Source organism: Callospermophilus lateralis, chromosome X, assembly GCF_048772815.1.
Source record: "Callospermophilus lateralis isolate mCalLat2 chromosome X, mCalLat2.hap1, whole genome shotgun sequence".
NCBI classification, from domain to species: domain Eukaryota; kingdom Metazoa; phylum Chordata; class Mammalia; order Rodentia; family Sciuridae; genus Callospermophilus; species Callospermophilus lateralis.
In genome coordinates, this window is record NC_135325.1 from 121,995,591 (window position 1) to 122,017,495 (window position 21,905).

The window sequence follows — 21,905 nt, forward strand, 5'->3', positions numbered from 1 at the left end:
CTTTTTAGCTCAGCACTGGACAGGGCTCCAGAGAACTGAGTACAGACAGCTCAGTCGTCTGGATCCACGCTGAGGGTCTCTCCCATTTTCCCCACGTGAGGCTCCAGGTCTCAGGCAGAAAATTCTGCTAGATCCAGAGCAAACAGGGTAGCCAGAGCCATGGAGGGCAACAAAGAGCCAGGAGCGCACTGCGACCAGAGTACATTCAAGAAGGGAGCAGGGGCATGCAGCGAGCTGTAGCCCAAGTCACATTCTAGGGGACACACGGAGCCTGAAGGCTGCAGGCAGGCCTGTTGCCTGGTCCGAGTTCCTATGTGGAGACAGGAGGGTCTGGCCCTGCTGTGGCCCCTGTTCCTGAGCTGAGGCCAGGTTCCGTCTCAGTGCTGCAGTCTGAGGAGTACCACGCTGGCCAGCCAGCCAGGCCACAGTCCTCAGCCCTCTGAGGCTTGCAGCTATGGTTCCACAGGAAGGCCCCAGGGAGCCGCCATTACTGGGAGGAGGGAGCCAGGAGAGAGGGGCTGCATTCTTCTGGGAGATACTCAGGGAGGGCCACCAGGGCTCAGAAGGAGCTGTGGTCCCAACTATTGCAGAGCCAAAAGGGATGGGGTTCATTTCTGGAAAATGACAACAGCTTTGTCCCTATTTTAAAAAGAGAATTTGGTGGTTCTTGCTTGGTTTTGTTTTTTTCCTCGCATTTTAAAAGGCGAAGGGGCTGGGAGATGGAGTCCCCTTCACACTGGTCCTATATAGGCACCAGAAGGCCCGGGCTCCTGCCAGGTCCTGCTCTCCTTGCCTGGCTCCCACCACAGAAGCCAGGGTGGGCAGGGAGGGCGGCCCTCTACGCCCCGAAGACGGTGGTTCCTTCTCCCTTTAAGTCAGAGCCCGCGAAGAGAAGTCCAAAGAATCCTGAGAAGTGCAGAGAATCCTGGGAGTGGGCAGCCTGGGACTAGGGCACTCCAAGGAAGAAGGAGGTGGTCAACCTGGAGCCACAGCTGTGGAACAAGCTCAGAGCCTGGTGACTCGAGCCTGCCAGCACAGTCCCCTTTTTCTCTTGGGCCCTGTTGACAATTTCTCTCTCTGGAAATGTCCACTATTAGCAGCTCCCCAGGGAGTCCTGGTCCCAAAGATGTGGCCCACGATGGGAGAACACTTGTCTGACCATCCCTGGTTGGTAGTGACCCAGCTTTGGGGAGGAGGGACACGTGGACAACCCTAAAGGCAGAATCTCTCCTGGGGAAGGTTTGGTGAGGATGGTCAGGGTCCTACTGGTGAGGCCTGTTGGGGAAGCAGCCCCTCTGGGTGTGAGAGGAGCTGCAGTGCTGGGGGAGGGGCTGTGGAGGAAGAGTCCAGCTGGCATCTGGGTTGTGTAGGCAGGGGGTGGCTGGAATTGGTTGATGACCTCATACTCTGCAGGATAGGGCTCATTCTCCTCCATCTCAGACAGCAGCTCCAGAGCCTGCTCTTCTTCCTCTGTAGGGTAGTGGCGCAGAAGATTGGCTGCAGTGGCCAAGATTGAGGCTCCACCAGCTCCTGCCACCAGGTAGAAGCTAGCAGCAAAGGTGACGTAGACCCGGGAGCCATGGTTCTTCTTATGTTGCTGCTGCTGGGCCAGGATGAGTTCAGAAGCCCAGTAAGAAAATCTGATGACCGATGAAGGTGGCACACTGCAGGACGGTGAGGATATGGGCGATGGCATAGCGACGCGTGATCTTCGGGGCTGGATGCTTGCGCCCAAAGACATCCAGAAGGAAGGCGGAGAGGCTGCACGGAATGCCCAGGAAGCAGAAGGCAGCAATGACCCGCAGGAGCAGCACTGTCTGGGGGTTCATGCAGGTCCGGGTGCACGTAGCCCAGTACGTCCAAGACCCCCAGCTCCTGGCAGGAACAGGTGCCTCCGTGGATGTGCAACCAGGCGGGCTCGGCGAGGGCAGTGCACAGCGCCTTGATAGACAGGGCGCCAGGCAGGGCCGAGGCCAGGCTATGCTCCGGCTGCTTGGGCAGAGCGCTGCCTCTCGGACTCCTCCGCTGGCGCCCGCTGGGCTGCCCTGCGCCTCCATGGGCATACAAGCCCGGGCCGCCCACTGTTAAGGTCTGTAAACAAGTCAGGATGGCACCTGGTATTTTGCCAGAGAAATGTTAGAGTCTGTAAACAAGTCTGCATAATGCCTTGCAAAATGCCAGAGGGAGTGGTTTGTGAAGTAACAAAAGCGAGCCATTAAGTGTGGAGATTCCTTATTGGTTGACTGCTGTATCTATTTTATGCTAATTAGATAAGCTGTGTAAAATGTATAAATACCACTCCTGTCCTACAATGAACGGCTTCCACTCCTGCTGTATCAACGTACACAAGTCATTCGTCACCTCCCCCCCCCCCCCCCCCCCCCCCCCCCCCCCCCCGGTATTTTGACCAGCCAGCCGGGCTGCGGCAGCCCACCATCTCTCTGCAGTCGCTGCTGATGGCCACTGACCTCCGCGGGGCTCGCAGAGCCTGCCTGTCCTGCTTAGCAGGCCTCAGGGCTGGAATGGCACTGCTCGGGTCACGTCATGGGCTTCTTAGCGGCCCGGGGCCGAGCTATCCCAGGCCCCAATCCCACAACGCCCAGACCCACCCAGTCCGATCACATGTGCCTTTGATTAAAGAATATTCTTTATGTCATGGTGTGGTGACTCACGTCTATAATCGCAGCAACTTGGGAGGTTGAGGCGGAAAATCCCGTGTTATAGGTCAGCCTCAGCAACTTAAGCCCTAAGCAAATTAGTGCAAACCTGTCTCAAAATTTAAAATCATAAAAAGGGCTGGGGATATGACTCCGTGGTTAAGTACCCTTGGCTTCAATCTCCAGTACCCTTCCCCTGAAAAAAAGCAGGGATACTTTTTGTATTAATGATTCACCCTTACTATTCTATTTCTAGTGCATGCTTTCGATTCCGTTAAAATAATAACTGTTTTGAAATGCCAGTCATCTTAGTCAACTTTTTTGCAGCTGTGACCAAGTGACCTAACAAGAACAATTAGAGGAGGAGACATTTATGTTGGGGCTCACGGTTTCAGAGGTCTCACCCGGAGGGCGGCTGACTCCATTCCTTGGTGCTTGAGGTGAGACAGAACATCTCAGCCAAAGTGTTTGGTGGAGGAAAGCAGCTCAGACATGATGATCAGGAATCAGAGCGGGTTCTCCTCACCATGACAAAATATGAACCCCAAAGGCATGTCCCCGGTGACTTGCCTCTTCCATGACATCCACTGGGTTAATCCCTATTAGGGGATTAATTCACTGAGTGAGTTAAGGCTCTCATTACCCAGTCATTTCACCTCTGAACCTTCTCACATTGCCCCACACATGTGCTCTTGGGGGACATGTCACATGTAAACCATAACACCGGTCCTCCTCCAGTACAGAGGTTTCCGGTGGTTACTAGCAGACACTCTGGATCCTTACTCTCTCCATTCTCCTGCTATCCCTGGGCTCCTGGCACCTGTGGTGTGATGTACTGCCTCAGATTGTGCAGGGAACTTGCAGCAGCAGCTTGGAAACTGTTCTCCCCCTCATCCTGTCATATGCCACCTATGCAGGTCACAGGCCCTCAGCAACCTCCCTGCTGCAAGCCCATCTCCAAACACACACATTCTTCAGTCTCCTCCAGGGCTTTCACATGTTTATTTCCTAAATGTTTTATCAATATCTATCTATCTTTCTACACACACACACACACACACACACACACACAAACACACACACACAGTTTTTCAGGGTTGATTTTGGAAGCACAGGGCAGTAGCCCATTGTAGCAGTAATTCACTTGCAGGTCAGCATGGGAAAAGAAAGAAGAAGAAGAAGCATAGCAAGCGAAGCAGCAGCAGAAAAAAAGTCCTTTATTGTGTACAAGCAATCTTTTTATAGTATTGTGAACAAAGAAGGCAGCCTTCCAACATCAATAAATCAGGTCTTTCAGCTAATTAAACATAGCATACAGAAGTTTTACTTTCTAATCAGAAGTGACCCGCTTCTCAAGACTAATCTACTTTCGGCCCGGAGTATGTTGAGCTCTGCTCTTTGTTAAGAACAGATAATAAAAATTTTCTCAGCGCCCTCCTAGCCCACTTGGCAGAACATCCCGTTTGCAGGCAAGTCCTCCCAAGGACAGCAGACACCTCGTTTTCAAGCATGTCCGCTGTTACCTATCTATACCTTGACAGAATATCCCGTTTGCAGGCAGACTCCATCAAGGACAGTAATAGTAACACAGTCACATCTGATTCTCTACATCTCCCTCCTTTTGTTTTTGTAAAAGAGCCATATCAGAAGCGAAAAGAGAGGTTTCATGTTTCAGTTGCCTTCGCTTTTTTCAGCGTTGGAAGACTATGTACAAAACAAAACACAAAAGAAGAATTATTACAGTGTTAACTAAAGAAGCTGACAACAAGGTAGAAAAATGACTTAAAGGATTTAAATTAGCAATACTTGAAGACAATTTTTGTAAAATGTCAGATCCTGTTAGTTCAGGTAATGTCTTACTAAAGGTGTCCATAATAGTTTTTTCTAAATTTATAATTTCTAAAGTTAAATTTTGATGTCCATTTAACCGTCTTTTAACAGTTTTCCAGGAATCACTTGTATTATATGGCACAGGAGTCACACAAATACGAGAAGAATTCCAGTTACACTTCAGTACACTTCCGGTAGCCAAGATAGTCACTTGATCGCCAAGCCAGGAAACAGTATGTTGTAAATTGATCACATCTGTAGCCAATTGAGAGTCTAAGTCCTTTTGTTGTTGCCACAATAAATGAGCATCTTGATGCCATGTTTTCACGAAATTCGCAGTTTGAATGCCTTGATGTAAAGCAATGCCAGCTACTGCAGCAGTGGCAGTTACAGAAGCAACTGCAAAGATTGAAGCTATAACTATTTCTATTAATCGTCGAGAGCGATGTAACAAAACTTGAACAGCATTGTACAAATGAGTAACAGACAATGAATCAGACCAAGGACAAGTCAAATTAACAGGCACCCACAATTCTGTTTGAGCTTTAACAATAACTAAAGAATAATTATTAATTTCTATTAATTCCCAATTAGTTTTATTTACACATTGAGTAAGATAACAGTCTATATATGATATTGTTCCCCAAGTTACATTTCATTCCCAGTTTCCAATCATAAGAGAATAAGGGAATTTAACACACGTAGAAGCAAAATAAGTCAGATTATTATGTAGATGTACTTCAAAAGGAGAGGAACGGGACACATCTAACGTGAATTTTCCAGTCCATACAGTGAGTTTCCCAGATACTGCCCATAATTTCCATATATCCCCTTGAATATTGGAAAACTTTATATGCTGTAACATTGGAGGGACCAAAGCATAATGTTGCATTTTAATTGTCTCTTACTCCAAGCATTTATTGTCCCATTATGTCGATGCTATCTTAAAGTACGATTTGACCAACTTTCTATAAATTCAGAATGATCAGGACTCCAATCAACTATAGTGATATTTTGATATTTGACTACTGTTTTAGGGTGATGATCACGGCCTTTTTCCCACTCTAAATGAGTTAAAAAAGGTTTCAAAATATTTAGCTGAACATAAAGGAAGATGAGTTCTGACAAAGCATTCTTCAGATGATAGGGATGATTGATTAACATATACACCAGAGGTATTAAATCCTCGGGAAGATATCATGACAGTAAAAACAGCAGTAGAATAACTACGATAATTAACTCCCCAAGTATTGTAGGAATGAGTGTCATTATGTGCTATAAGAGGCAAACAGAAAGAATGAGCCCCTATGTACAATGGGACTCCTTCAACAGCTACAGTTATATTTGAAATATTATACAGATTTTTATGGAATGGAATATCTTTAATTCCCCCACATACAGGAGCGGGGAAAAAATTAGTATTATTAGTACACACACAAACTTCAGGTTCTCCCCAGGAAACACTGCGCACCAAAGGAGGGTTAGGAACATAGGCCCAATAAGCAAAAGAATGAGCAGAAACTATACTTACCTGGCAATTAATAATGGCAAGCAGAGCTAAAAAAAAAGATTAACAGGATTTAAAGGCTGATTTGCCTTTTGAAGGGTTTTTTCAGCTTCTTGAGTCAACTTTTTCATCAGTGCCCATGTTGGGGGGTCTGCTGTTTTCGTTGCCATCATAGGAGTTCTCTGCATTCAGTTCTCTGCCAGATCCTGAAATTGTCTGACAAATGGGTCGCTCATTCTGTAATTTGATAAGTCTTGAAGGTACTTAGAAAGGTGTTTCACCTGTAGAAATAAGAGCAAACCCCCTTCCCAAGTGGTGCAACAACCCAGAAATCCATTCTTTATTATCATCCCTGTACCATATAGGTATTTCCGATTTTAGAAATAATGGCTGAGATTTAAATGTTGAGAAATGTTGCTGAGCTGCAGGAACCTTGGAAGCTGACTAGACATTTAAAAAATTTAAAGTTAGTAAAGTTTTATGAATTATATTTTGAGGTGAATAAGCCATAGCCATATCCCCCCTTTTTATTTTTAGCATATATATTTTTTTAACGTACGATTTGTTCTTTTATAATAGTTTGACCATGACCATTATAAGGTATGTCAAATGTATGTGTAATGTCATATTTTTGTAAAAATGAATGTAATTTTTGTGAGGTATATGCAGGTGTATTGTCAGTTTTAAGTTTTTAAGGAATTTCCATGATAGCAAAACAAGATAATAAATGAGAAATGACTGCATTGGCTTTTTTTTTTTTTTTTTGAAGATAATGCTGTGGCCCATTGAAAATGAGTATGAGTGTCAATAGTATGATGTACATATCTTAGTCTTCCAAATGACTGAATTATAACAACATCCATTTGTCAAAGGGCATTAGGATGGAGTCCCCTTGGATTAACACCAGGAGGACAATAAGGAATATTAAAAGGAGCACATATGAACAGTTATTTTGTATTTTTTATAAAGTCCTTTAGTGTTTGTATGATGTAAAGCATGTTCTAGATGAGCCTTTTGTAAGGGGAATAATAGTTGATCAATATTTTTATTTATTTATTTATTTTTTTGGTCCTGGCAGTTTAGAATATGTTCTAATATGAGTAAAATATACTGAAATTTGGCCTACCGTTTTTGTTGTTATTTATACATGTACTCAGATAGGACATAGAGTCTTATTTTAGGTAAGTAGGGCTCTTTATAAATTTTAAGTAAAGTGTTGTAGTTTTAAAGTTTATTTATTTATTTATTTATTTTAATATTATATTATAAATTTTATATAAATAATTGTTTAAGTTTATTTGAGTAAAAACTAACACAATATGATAACACATCTAAAACATGAAATAAAGAAAGGCTGAAAGCTTTTAGCCTTTTTTTAGAAAAATGTTTTTGTGTTGTATAATATTAACCTTTATGTAGATAAGGCTCTCATTAACTTAAAAAAATACATTTAAATTGTATCTCAGTGTAAAAAGTAACATAAAACTTTATATATCTTATTGATAATAGGCCCAGTTATAGAACATTAAATGATATAAATAAATCTCCAATATGTTATTTTTTTAAGCCTAAAATTACCATGCAACCTTTTGGAGAACACCAGCTTGATATAATTTTTTTTTTTATTTTAAACTTTTATCTTAATGACTTATATACCTGGAAAATATGAACACATTTATATACAAAGAAGAGTAATAGTACCATAATTACTATTGATGTTTTTATATTAATTAAGTTTAGCTTTGAAAGAAATAACATATTAGAATATTGCAAAATAACAGTTGTTGTTTAACCATATTTGTATACTCTTTAATTTTTTAAGATTATTTGTTCAAAAATTTATATATATAGCCAACGTACACAGACCTTTTTATCACTTACTTAAAACTATATAGCCAACATACATAGTCCTTCCTTATCACTTGTTTAAATCCTTTTATTTACTCACTTTTAGAAACACATTTTTTTTATTAAATCCATACCTAGAACCTATTAAATTTTTTTGTTAACCCCTTCTTTATTTACACTTTGAAATGATCCTTGTAAATTTTTGAATTTATGTAAATTATTTTATTTTAATAAGAGATATTTTGTTATTTGTAGTACACAATTAATCACATTTGTTTATATTATGAAAATATAGTGTCTAAATATTAGGGATGATAAAGAACCATTTATTTATTTATTTATTTATTTATTTATTTATATTATTTACCAACTTAAAAAATTATTAATAATGTTATTTAATGTAATTTAAGGAGTTAAAAGCATTTAATGGTATATTTAACATTTAGCATATTAACCTTGTAAATCAATCAGATATTTAACAAAAGTACTCATAAACAAGTAATCTTATATCTAATTAATTTACTAATTTTATCAAAACATTAGACAAATATAATGAATAGTGTTAGCCATTTCGTTGTTGTTGTTGTTGTTGAAGAAAAGTCCTAGAACCAAAGCACATCAGTCATTAACATGTTAAAGACATTTTATTTTTTATCTGTTTACCCAGTTTAAATTGAACCATTAAAATCAGTGAATTAAAAATATTTTATGAGCGCTCTTTGCATATATATCAATCTTTATATCACGTACATGATATACGGACATACGCACAAACAGACATACAACATATAATACAAAGGTGCACACATAACACAATAAAGGCCTTGTAGCTATTTTAGGTGAAATTTCCATTGTACTGTTTAAATATTCCACAGTTGATCAAAAATAGAACTGATCAGAAAAACATTAACTGAGGTCTGTAGGATCAAAATTATGAGCTCAAAAAATACAGAATCTAGGAAAAAGCAAGAGTCCTAGAAAAAAATAACCGGCCGGTAATTAGAAAGTCTCATAAAATTTATTTATTTATATATTTATTTAATTAATTAATTAATTTTTTTTTTTTTTTTTACAATCCCTTTTAAAATGACCTGCTTTTCCACAATTGAAACAAGTTCCTGATTTATTGGGTTTAAGGGCTCCAGCCATGGCTGCAGCAAAAGCAGAAACTTTGATGTTCAATTCCTCCCATTCTAGCACAAGCTTTCACATATTTACTCAATGAAGTGTTTTGCCCTTTTAATGGCCCCAAAATATGCTTACATTCAGGATTTGCATTTTCAAATGCTAATGTTTCCAATAATACCTTTGTTATTTGATCTTGACTCATTGCCCTCATTACAAAAGTACACAGTCTTGCAAGAAAATCAGTGTAAGGTTCAGTAGCCCCTTGTATAGTTTTAGTAAAGGAAGGTTGTGCCTGACCAGTGGGTATCACACATCTCTAAGCTCTTAAGAAAACCTGTCAAACTTGTTGAAGATCTGGATCTGTATATTGAACCTGCTCTCTATAGGCACGGTAATTACCCTCCCTCATAAACTTATCCTCCATAGGTCCTGGGGGATTTTGAGCTTCATTCTCTCCAGCTTGTTTTTGTGCCTCATCTTCCCATCAACTTCTCAATTGTAACCTCTGAGATCCCTCCAAAACTGTTTTGGCTAATGTCTCCCAATCCAAAGGAATAAGTAATTTAGAAGTTCCCAAATATTCTAACATAACTAACACAAAAGGAGACTGAGGGCCATATTGAAAGGCTGTAGCTTTTAAATCCTATATAAACTTGTATTCCACTGCAGTATAGTGAACATCAATCATTGGGGGATTTTGAAGGTTTTGTTGTGGTGGATCAACAAAACAACCAGGAGGAGCTGCAAGATCATCATCATCATGTATCATAGTAAGAGGAAATGAAAAACATTGTTGTTCTCTACCCTCATCAACTCTATACTCTGTCATTGGAAAGAGAGAAGCATTAGAAGGAGTAGTAGGTTTAAGAAAAGACCTTTGTTTTTAATTTCATTTTATCCACAAAGACCTCCATAATTTCTTTCATATTGGAGTCACTATCTGAACCTTTTAAATCTTCCTTATCACCCAGATCTGATTTAGGAGAGTCATCTATAGTGTCACAAATATCTTTCTTGGGTTCCGTTTTATTAACCTTATTATCAGATTTTGATGTATAAACTTGACTTTCACATAGAGAACCCTTTTTATTATTGCTCTCTAATAATTGTAATGCCTGAGTAATAGCGTTACACAATGTCCAAATCTTTAAAGAAATAACATTTCCAGCCTGATGTTGTTTACGGAGCTCTTTCTGAACCAATTTTCATTCCCCTAAATTTAACTGGACCTTAGTTTGATACTGGAACCAGTGACAAAGACATTTTATAATTTTAAATAACTCCTTGAGTCTCTTATGAGATGTTTTCACACCTATGGAATATAATAATCCCTGTAGTAACTCCACATATTGTTCCTTTAAGGACTGGGAGTTTCCCATGTTAGTTCTGAAAGTCCCCCTAAAGTTTCTTTCAACCTGGGGCGATACCTTTCGATATTTTTTTTATCCCGAAAGTCCCCCTTTCGTTTTCTTAACCCGGGGTGCTTACCCTTTCGGTGCTGGATCCTGCCGACTACGCCAAATGTAGCAGTAATTCACTTGCAGGTCAGCATGGGAAAAGAAAGAAGAAGAAGAAGCATAGCAAGCGAAGCAGCAGCAGAAAAAAAGTCCTTTATTGTGTACAAGCAATCTTTTTATAGTATTGTGAACAAAGAAGGCAGCCTTCCAACATCAATAAATCAGGTCTTTCGGCTAATTAAACATAGCACACAGAAGTTTTACTTTCTAATCAGAAGTGACCCGCTTCTCAGGGCTAATCTACTTTCGGCCCGGAGTATGTTGAGCTCTGCTCTTTGTTAAGAACAGATAATAAAAATTTTCTCAGCGCCCTCCTAGCCCACTTGGCAGAACATCCCGTTTGCAGGCAAGTCCTCCCAAGGACAGCAGACACCTCGTTTTCAAGCATGTCCGCTAAACCTTGAAGGAGCCTCTCGTTTGAGAGCAGGCATGTCCGCTGTTACCTATCTACACCTTGACAGAATATCCCGTTTGCAGGCAGACTCCATCAAGGACAGTAATAGTAACACAGTCACATCTGATTCTCTACAGCCCATAATTGACTGCCATTTTGGCAACTACAGATAAGGCACAAAATTATAAAGAACTTAAGTAAAATTGGGAATTTCCCATTATTCTGTAGCCCTCAATGACTATGGCGTATTTCACTATTTAATTCACTCCTGTTTGGTTATGTTTTTATTAGTGCATTATAATTATACTTAAGAGCGGGGTTCTTTCTGACATATTCCTACATGCCACTAACATAATTTTCTCAACTTCGTTCCCCAGTACTTCTGCTTTCCCTCCCTTTCCCTCCAACTTCCCCTTCCTCTAGTGGTCTGGGAATGTAAGCCAGCAGAGGGAAGGACTGCACAGAGCCCTCCCTCCTGCGGGTGGAAGGAGGGGTTGCTGTCACTATGAGCACATGTAGATGGTTTCAGAACCCACATTAGCCCCAGTGGTCTGCATAGTGTCTGAGTGCCTGTGACCTCTGTCCTAAGGTTAGATGGTGCCATCCTGACACCCTGATTTACTGAAGCCTCACCTATGCACCTCGCACCCGTGAGCAGGAAGGAGGAGTCACTGGTATTTAGGAAACTGGTGGGTAGGGTGGATGAAAGCCGGGGGCCTGACATGCAGCGGGCATGAGCTTCAGCTACTGACAACAGCGGGCCTTGCCGGGATTGCTCCGGTCTCTGAGCAAAACTGCAGTTAGGAAATGGAAAGGCCATGGCCCCACAAGCGCTCCCCACCTGAAGTGGTCTGAGGAGCCCATTTTCCTTTCCTGGCTGTCCCTTTTTCAGCACAATCCTTCAGGTGGACTCACGGACAAGTGAGGGTGAGTGACTATGTAACTTTGCAGTCCCAGTTCATTCCACCTGTTCACCTGGGGAAGGTGTTGGAGGTGGGAATGTGCATGCAGGGGGCCTGCACCCAGGGGTTCCTGTGCAGCTAGCAATGAGTCTCATTCAGGTCCCAGGGATGCTTCTGACAGCCTCTCTCTGGGATGGCCTGGTCCTGAGCTCCCCTTGAGGAACTCAGGGGCGTCAGGGAAGCCAGTGGTGCTTGAGATGCTGTGGTGCTCCAGGACAGCAGCTCAGACCTGGGTGGCTGAAGGGGTGCATTCCCCAAGCTTTATACAGGGCCCCTCTCGGCAGCTCAGTCCGGGACCTGGTCTGCATGAGGTCTGCCTGGCACTGTGTGGCCTGCCCTTCCCTGGCCTAAATTCCCGGCCTAAATTCTGTGAACCTGGGGCCAGTCTCTGCACCTTGTCCTCAGCCCAGAGAACCTGACTTTGTTGGGGGCAGAGTGGAGTGTTTGGAAAAGTTTCAGGCTTGGCCTATAGTCAGCCCGGCCTGCCAGTCAGTCGAGAGGGATTTGGTTCTTTGCAGGGCCTTTCTTCAGGAAGGTCCTCAACAGCCCACATGGTTTTCCTGCCTGTACAGGGAACATACTCACCGTCACAGAGCAGAAACTCAGTCACAGTACAGGTGAAGCAGGCTGGGTCAAGACCATCCCCCTTTTTTTTTCTAAACATAAGGTTGGTTTTTGAATTTTACTGTAGAAATAAGAGAAGAGACTATGGACCTAACGTGAAGAAATGCAGTTCAGAACTCAGAAACTAAGAAACTCAAATGACTCTGCTACCCACGTCCGACCTGCATCAGGAGAACTGTTGCTTTCCCAGGTTGCACAACTTGAGCTCAAGAGCCTAAGTACCGCTCTGAAAAAGTTCCCCTGAGGGGCTCTGATTCTGTCCTCACGGTTATCTGCACTGTGGCGTTTCCCCCATTTCATCCTCACCTTTGCCTTTCGAGTCTACCTGGAAAGTGGAGTCGTCATGAACAGTGTCTAGGGGCAGGGTGGGGAAAGGAGCAGTCAGGAGGGGAAGCAGATTGCATTCTTGGGAGCGCAGGGCCTCCCTCCCATGGACGGCATGGTTGATATTTGAGGCTGGCTCTCTCTTCTCATGGGGTCTGTCTGGGGCCTTAGACGGATTCCAGCAGCAGTCCTGGAATCTGCCATGTTTCTATATAGATTGTCCATAAGCAAGGGGCCCACGAGATTTAGGAAGAGGCGTTTAAGTGCCCACCTCCCCACGAGATCAAGATCAGTGGGCATGTATAGTGTGGATGGAGATGGGGAAAGTGGACCTGGTGAAAGTTAAGGAGTTCACAGAGGAGTGCCTCCTAGACACGTGACTGGCAGCAATGTGCCCATGAGCGCCAGATGATAAGGGAGTGGCTGGAGATGGCCAGGCTGGGGGTTACAATGCCTGGTCTCATCCACCCCCATTTTGCCTTTCTCTTAGCTGCTCTTCCCACCTCTCACTGGCCTCTCTTGCATGCTGTGGAGTTCAAAGCAAAGGACAGGGAAACCACTGGCTTCTGGGGTGTTGGTGTTCAGGCTCTCCCCACACTTGAGTTCACAGCATTTTGATGTGCTAACCCAAGGTTCTCTAGGGTAAGAACGTGTGTGCTTTTTGCCTGTGATCATTAAGGGAAATCACATCTATCTGGAATAGACTCCCTGAGCACAGCATGCGTTTTCAGTTTGAAAGCCCCCAGGTGAACAGAAGATTCCTCCCAAGTGGAAATGTGACATTGGAACACATCCGTGTGATGACCGAAAAGAAAGAAATGTCACCAGATCCAGCAGCTGGCATAAAACCAAACACAAATCCTGTAGGGCAGACCTGAGTGGGCTCCCTCTAATCAAAACCTGCAAGACTCCCTGGGAGTCTCGCACCTTCACTGTAATGATAAGGGTGCAGTTCAGACCGACTCAAAGGGAGGCTTGACCTCCTCCCACCTATTTGAAGAAGATCCCATTAAACAAAGCACACCACGCCAAGGGAACCGTGTCAGCATGACCAGGAACCCAGTGTCAGTGTGAATGTTGGGCCGCAATGCCACGTTTTCATACTTGCCAAGTATTTAAAGTGGGAAAGTTGTCATAAGCAAAATGGAGTCAGTCACCCGTGTCCACCCAAACCAAGGTGGGAGTGAATGCAGGAAGGGTTCTTACTCACCATGGCCAGAGACTAACCATCACCAAAGACTCCCAGAACCTGGTGCTGGCTCAATGGTGACCACAACCTCCTACAAAATGCACTCGTGCAAGGACACCTGCCCAAACCACAAGACAACAATTCCTTTGCTACTGGTCACTGTGGAAAGACATTGTCATGTCTAGTTTCCATGCATCATCCTCGCCTTTGTCGCCTTGCAGAACGTCCATTGCCTGACCTCACTCTTGGAATCTGCACGCAGTTTGCTGCGGCCCATGAATTTCCGCTGCAACCTTGGCTCTTCCAGTGCCATGCTATCCCCAAATGCGCTTCCTGTTGATTCTACTCTGCCCTCTCTGGTTTTCTCCTCTCTGGACACAGCGTATTCTTCAGGAGTGGACAGAGGCTGTCTGGGGAACTGAATTGAACCCTAATCCATTGGAGTTTTGTCTCGGTCCCTGCATTACTCCAGGGCCTCATGGTGCTAAAGTCTTTACCATGAGAGCCAAAGATAGCCCAGGGTGTTGCTAAACTGAAAAGAAAGACATGACAGATACCTTGGGCACTTTTGTGCACACAGATTTCTCGCGGGTTTCTGGTGCTTTTTGTTGTCCAGTGCTGGGAGCCATCAGCCAAGTAGGTATGACAAATTCCTTGCCAGCTTACTCCCATGCTGTCTAGTGGAAGGACTTCTGAAAGGTGACCTTGCTCAAGGACCAGGGCAGGATCCGTGTTTAGGGTGTTCCCCCTTTAGAATAGGGCGGTTTAGCATAATAGGAGATTAGGGTGTTCCCCCTTTAGAATAGGGCAGTTTAGCATAATAGGAGATTAGGGTGTTCCCCTTTAGAATAGGGCGTATCCTGCTGCTGAGTTCCTCTTGAGTTCTTAGGGTCAGACAGTATATTTTGGGAGACAGAAGCCCATGCGGATTGGATTTGGGCAGAGTAGTGGATTAGGGCAGAGTGTGGATTTGGGCAGAGAACGTGGATTCCCCCAGAACGTGTTTGTAGACGGCCGGTGTGAGTTCGGGAATAAAGAATTGCTGTTTGAATCTACAAGCTGTGTGGAGACTCGTGATTTGTGCCCAGCCAGAGACTGCGGCAGTCCAGCATGTGTTCTGACTCAATGCTTGCTTTCACCTCTGGTGGTCCACCAAGGGGGATACATCAGACCACTGCTGGTGCCTGGCATGTATTCTGAGACACAGTAGCAGCTGGGACAGCAGCGTGGTGAAATGCAGAGAGGAGGGAACATGGCCACAGTGGTAGCAGGCGCCGCAGCCACTATAGGCACTTGAGGGAAAGGCACACTTCTGGGCCTGGGCCAGAACCCTGGCCTCTCGGATCCTGAACCTCACACCTAGCCATACTCACTGATGGCTTGTCCTTGGTTCAATTTGATCTTAACGCCACCCCAGGACACCAAAAGGGGTCTTGGGTTCCTTGGTGGTGACATCACAACCTGCCTGGCCAGTGTTCTCATAAACAGCCCAAGCAGACCACCAGCCATGGACACTCTGGTCCACACAAAGGCATCTCCACAGGAAAGATCTCAGCAGTGCCCATTAGTGTTCAAGGTTACCTGCCAAACCTTAAGGATGAGCCATGGACAGCCCCCATTTCCTCCAGCTCCTTTGGCCAACAGGGTCCAGGAAGGACTAACAAGGTGGGTGCTCCTTCCCAAACTACTGGCCACACGTTCCTCGAGAGAATCGATGTTCCTGATGCACAGCCAATTCTAGGATGGCTCCCATGTTTCCAGCTGCGGCCCCGCCATCCTTTGACACTCCCAGCCACAGGGGCCAGTGACATCCTCCACAGAGACCCTATTAACATAGTCACGTAACATGTTGGTCGGGAGGAGACAGATGGCAGGCAGGTCGCCACTTGAGCACACGGATGACCTGTTAATAATGTCACAGCCCACAGAGGTGTAGGTGTCCTGCTCCCTGCCTCTCCTCAGTCTGTACCTGTGCCCCACCACACAGACCATGTGGGTCTTTGCCGTCATGGTGGGCCAGGTCATCTGCCATTTTGCTTGACATACAGGCCTTATTAACCCTGACCAAGAAACACATCCATATGGACAAATGTTGGTTTATGCCCAGCATTAGATCTCTGCAGTTATTCTTGTGCAGTGTAGCACCGGACGGTCCAGAGGGAAACGTCCCATCTGAAGCTACCTCCAAATCACATTGGCCACACATGCAAGGCCACCTCCCACAGACTGTCCCCACTCCACAGTGGGCATGGCACTCCATGGTCTTCCAGGCATTTCCAGGAACCAATAAGTTCTCCACACTTGGGACCTCTGGACGCCAGGGCCTGAGGCCCAGGGCACAGTGGGTAAGGGTCTGGGATGTGTAAGCAGACAGCCCATGTCACCATCTTTACCCAGGATTTCCTAGCTGTGTGCTTGGACACATTAACTGACCTCTCCTGGCCTCCATTTCCTCACAGGGAGAAGAGTTTTCGCATCTGCCTCCCAGGGTCGGGGATTCAAGGGGCACACAGGAGCAGCATGGCACCTGGCAGTTGAGTCACAGCCTCCGACGTTAATTAATAAGGCATCCCTCTGCACAGCGAGTTTGAAATCCAATGTGCTCAAGAAGAAAGGATTCATGTGTGCCCTGTGCTGCCTGTGGGAAATCCTTCAACCAGCAGCAACTGTGGCTTTCCTTTTCTGAAAGGCCACCCGAGTTAAGTTGTCACTGAACTGGAGGGGCAGCTCGGGCGAGAGAGAAACACAGAGCATCTGGGAGGTAAGCAACTCTCTGCTACCCACACGATCAAAGTGAGTACCCCAGGGCCACTACAAAGGCAATTCCACGTGTACACTGCCAGCCAGCCCAGGGACAATGAGCAAAACCTCCTGAGATCTAACAATGGCAGTGTGGCATCACCCAGACAACCACAGAATCTTGACCCCTCCCTCTTTCCCTCTGCACAACCCTGGCACTGTCCCTCATGGAGAGACTCCTTATAAAGGACATTCCCACACCCCTGCCAGTCTCGGCTGCCTTTGCCACTGGCTAAGCACAATTCCCGTTCCCCAGCTGTCTACAAAACAAGATGTACTCGGTGAATTTGTAAAACAAGGAACTGGTTTATTGAACAACTACAGGGAGCAAAAATAGTGGACATAACTACATTTTTTACACACCAAGCAGGAAAGGTACACCATTCCCCCCTTTCCTCTGAAACATAGCAGACTGGCAACAGGCCAGCGCCAGCGGCAGAGTCAGGGACGTGATGGACTTCCATTAGGCCTGCTTGAGGCCATTTAGCAGTTGCCCACATGAAAACCTGCACTTGCCTCTTGAGCGGGCTCGTCAATGGTCCTCTCCACCCACCTGCACGGAGGACCTATTTGATTCTCGGCAGAAGGCTACTCCACTGGCAGGACTGGACGTTACTCCACTGGCAGGACTGGACGCGTTCTGGGCTGTCACAGCAGAGGAGAGAGAAACTGTGCTCACAGGTGACAGCACTGGCCAGGTGTAAAGTGGCTCTCCTTGCCGGCAGGCAGAATGCTACAGACCCCAACCCCCATGGGAATCTGTGAATGTGTCTGCTCCTGGCAACCTTCCCTCGTGTCCTGGCCCGAGCACTGCTTTCTAGGTTATTCCCAGCCTGATTTCCCCCACGTGAGGAAACATACAGGTCATTTCCTGCTTGCTGTGGCTCTGCTGGCAGGAGCAGGGCTATGCACGTGACAGAATTCCAGGTGTAAGTGGTGATGTCCTGTGAAGGCCCGGCACAACTCTGAGGTGGGGCAGGGCTGGCACCGACTTCAACTTCTGCAGCAGAACACGTCCGTCACGGGCACAAGCTTGTAAAAAAATACTTTTAACAGAGTATGCTGTACAGAACTAGGATTTGACACTGTATATTACAATGCTAAAATATTCGTATAAATACTATACAGGCATGGAGTCACTCCACTGGGAAGGGCTCACGGAGGAGGCCGTGGAAACCACCGTCAGCACGCCCAAAGGGAAAGCCCTCCACTGCAGGGACAGGGCTAAGCATGGCGGCGGGGCTGTGCGGAAACACCAGGTACACTCAGACCCAGTTACAGTCCCCACTGCCGACCTGCAGCGGGACAGCTCAGAGCTGTCCAGGGAGGCGGCCCTGTAGGAAACCACTTCCACCAACACTTGCCACAGGAATTTCAGCCCTGTGAAGCTGTCCTGTAGACAGAATCTCCCCCTGCAGGTCTCAGGAGCAGCCATTCCCAGGTGGTACCATGGGCAAGAGAAGGTGCCTTAGACACCCGCTCTCATGGAATTGGGTTCTTCTCTCTCCTTCACGGCCCCTGGCATCATATCCACAGACACCCCCAACCCCCCGCCACCTCTGTATCCCGATGTGGTGAGCAGCTGATTGGCACTGAATGCAAACGAGGCATGAGATGGACATCCCTAGAGGCCCAGCTCCACTCGGGGTCTCGGGGAAGGAGGGTGAAGGAGAGGCAGAGGGAGGGAGAGAGCGTGCGTCCCAGTCCACTCATGCTCTGGCCCTGCCAGTGTCCTTTAGTCTGGCATTTCGATATTTAACTTGGGAGGGGGCAGGACGTATTTTCCAGGGCTCTGTGTAATAACCACCCTGGCCTTCTTGCGAAACATAGGGGCGATTTTAGGAGGCTCTGGAGCTGGGATTTCATCAGTTTCTTCGTTGTCTTCATGGTGGAGATCATAGGAAATGTTTCCATACTCTCTCAAAAATGGGAAGACTTCAAGCAGAAATTGGCAGAAATCTTTGCGAATACCAAACCACCCTGAAAAAGAAGAATTTTCCTTTTCAAATGCTAGTCTCCGTGGATTTCCTTGTTGTTCTCTTTACTCAACAGGAAGCTTTACTCTCACTATGCTTCCCCAGCATCCTCGGAGATGATGGCTGACCAGGCTCTGCAGGGCCAGTGGAGGAAGAATTAATCCCTCCAGCTCCAAGGTTCTCAAAGTGAGGATCCAAATTCTCGGCAAGGACATTCCTGGGGCGCTCTTAGGATGTGATTCTGCAGCTCAGGGGTTAGCCTTCCTGATTCAGAAGCATTGGGGTGGGCTGGGCTAGGGTTGGGCCAGGAACACCACTTGAGCTGGCCCTCCAGGGATTCGGTTGGGCACTAGAGCACATGAACTACCGCTCATGGGCCCTCCTCAAAGTCACTTCCCTGAGGTCAGCTTTCCCTCTGCATCTCAGGAGACTTGGCTCAGTGCTGGCTCTCCCAGGACAAGAGCAGCAAGCATGGCTTGGGCTGCTCTTGGCAGTGCCCCGGGCTTCTGCAAGGGCAGTGCTCTGGGGTCCATGCACTGGTGCTCACTGCCTTATGAGGAAGGACCCTCTGCAAAGATGATTTTGAATCCATGTGTCAGCCTGCAGGAAGAGGTGCAGAGTGTTCTGGCCACGTACAACTGACCAGAATCTGTGATGTCCAGACTGACACTGGGGAGGGGAGGCACAAAAAGAGACCTGGGAGGATTCCCCAGGTTCTCTGGGCAGACGAGGACTTTTCATCTAGCCTCATGAGACCTGGGTTGCAGAGGAGGGCGCAGGAGCTCGGAGAGCCAGCCTGCCTTATATGGTCCTGCCGTAATCAAGGCATGCACGGCCCGGAGGAGAGCTGTGGTGCAGGCCAGTACAAAGCAAGGGTGACAGCTGCCCTTGCCTTGGGAGGTGCCTGACCTTCTTCAGTCCTAGAGTCCCCATGGCTATTCCTAAATCAGAGCCCTCTGACTCATCCTTCCATAGAGCAGAGCCCCTCCCCCTTCTCTCTCTCTCTCTCTCACACACACACACACACACACACACACACACACACATACACACACACACACACCCCTCCCCAGTGCTTCTCAGGCACAGAGTACGTACAGTGGTTTCCGCCCTTCTGTCCGAATGTGGTTGCCATCAGTGTGATCAACGACAGCCACAGGGGCACAAATATTGGAATGCAAGAGAAAGCATTGTGGCCGTCCAGTTTATGAACCAGCAAGATCTAGAGAAAGAGACACAGTCAGGGTCCTGTCAATGTGTCACTTGGAAAGGAACAAAGTCTGAAGCTGCCCCACTACACACCTCCTCCTTTATTAGGTCTCGGAAGAGGGAGAGTCACATGGCAAGGGCAGAAAAGCATGCTTCCTGTGGGGAGCAACCAGGTGCCCGCTGGCCTGCTTGTTCAGGACCAAGCAAAAGTCCATCCACTTGGAAAACTGTCACCACCAGGGGTTTCATGGGAAACATTCCTAGTGTTGGTTGTAAGAAGCCAGCTGTGTCCACTGTAGAATTCTCTACAGGACTCCAATACATAGTGATGACTTCAAACTCTCCCTTCCTAAAAGCAGAGGGTGCACGCCTCCAGATGCATGGTGGCTGGAGAGGAGCACTGCTCTCCGCCCCGTGCCTAGGAGAAAGAGAGGACTTGGCCATGTCCCTGCCCTTCTCTGCAGACCTCCACGGGGCACACCGCCATGTCAAGGGCTGGCAGGCTGCCTTTCCAGGTAGGCAGGATGTCGTCATGGGGGAGGGTGGGCTTGGGGGCTGGACAGATTTCCCAGGTGCTTACCTCGAAAGTAAGGAGAGGCACGACGATGGTCATCCAGCTCAGTGCCATGGTGATGTGCGTCCTGCGCTGTTCTGCAATCACATCCATGGAGCGCAGGAACAAGACTGACCACACGATGTAATAGAGGACCACGAGGCACAGAAAGGACATGAGGATCCACAGGGGGACACACACCACCTGCGGGGAGAAGCAGACAGGAGATGTCTTTAGAGCTTCGGCCCAACCTCCAGTGGGTGCCACTGTCATCACCCTGCTGGTCTCTCAGTTAAGACACTGCAAGCCTGACTGAGGACAGTCCCATTGCCCAGCACTGCTGTGAGGGCAGCATGGGAAAGAAACCTGTAGCATGTTCACCATGGGACCTGCTGCAGGAAACGCTATGTCCCAGGCACCTCTTCTTTGGGGGAAGGTGTTGCTTCTGGGCCTTGGCCTCTGGGTTCCTAGAGTCTTCACTCATAGTCCCCACTCCCTCACTCAGGACTCCTGTGCTCAGTGTCCCAGTCCCCGCTTCCCACTCACTCCCACTTCCCCTCTCTCACACATGCAGTCTGGCCCCGCCTGCCTCTGCTGGCATCACAGGTACTGCAGGGACCAGGGCTGCCTGGGCCCCTGTGCGCACACCTCACACACTCTCACCACACCAAATATCTACAACCTGCTAGAAGAATTTGAGGACACTTTTGGGACCACGTCCTCCAGCACCTTTAGCCGCCTAGGCTTCTAGAGATCCTATACCCCATCCAAGTTAGTGACCTTGGCAGATTCACGCTGGCTGCATCGCGCTACTCCAATCTTGCCACCATGCCAGGCATGCTCTGTGTCTGTATGTACTGTCCCAGCAGAATGACATTGCCTCACCCACACTTGAGCCCAAGGAGAAGCCCTGGGGGCATAGCCTGGCCAGCCTCCCTTGACATCTCCCCACCCTCCTACCCTGACTCCTCAGGCTACTTTTCCCTTGTTCCTTTCTTTCCTTAGGGATCATACAAGAGAGCTGATTGGTTTGGGGCATAGACTTAAAGAGTTCTGTCAGTTATATATCAGCATAGCTACCATTATTCTGAGTTTATATTGCTTCCAGGCAGGTCCACTTTGCTCTGGTTTCAGCACCTGTTGCCCTCCTGTCTCCTAAACTCTGACTGCAGAGGAAAGCTGGCATTAGTAACCAGACCCCTAGAAATTAGTTCCTGCTTTTATTCATCTTGTTTACCAGATTTAAACAGGTTGCTGTGTGCCTGCAAAGGCTCTGGAGTTATAGTGCTGAACTAGATTGAGAGCAGGCCTGACCTCAGTGTGGGAAATAGAAATTGAGCTAACAATCACATGTGTGCTGTGAAGGAGATATATAGGGTACCGGAGTT

At 46.6% G+C, this 21,905-nt stretch overlaps 1 protein-coding gene and 1 pseudogene across 1 annotated transcript; both read right to left on the reverse strand.

Moving 5' to 3' along the window:
• Positions 1 to 838: 838 nt before the first annotated feature.
• LOC143638713 (transmembrane protein 127-like) lies at positions 839 to 14,293 on the reverse strand (annotated as a pseudogene).
• A 2,772-nt stretch (positions 14,294 to 17,065) lies between these two features.
• Positions 17,066 to 20,828, reverse strand: LOC143638885 (transmembrane protein 185A-like). Its single transcript, XM_077106853.1, has 3 exons — positions 20,545 to 20,828; positions 19,854 to 19,977; positions 17,066 to 18,759 (listed from the first exon to the last, which is right to left on the reverse strand). The coding sequence occupies exons 1-3, from the start codon at positions 20,788 to 20,790 to the stop codon at positions 18,515 to 18,517; spliced, it is 615 nt and encodes a 204-aa protein (XP_076962968.1). The 5' UTR covers positions 20,791 to 20,828; the 3' UTR covers positions 17,066 to 18,514.
• Between the last annotated feature and the right edge of the window lie 1,077 nt (positions 20,829 to 21,905).

Excerpts from the sequence above, each read along its gene's own strand:
- LOC143638885 (XM_077106853.1), bottom strand. The coding sequence starts at position 20,790 with ATGACAGTGGCACCCACTGGAGGTTGGGCCGAAGCTCTAAAGACATCT. Across the intron at positions 19,978-20,544 it reads TGCCTCTCCTTACTTTCGAG|ATCTTGCTGGTTCATAAACT; the intron begins GTAAGCACCTGG and ends CTCTTTCTCTAG. Across the intron at positions 18,760-19,853 it reads ACAGAAGGGCGGAAACCACT|GGTGGTTTGGTATTCGCAAA; the intron begins GTACGTACTCTG and ends CTTCTTTTTCAG.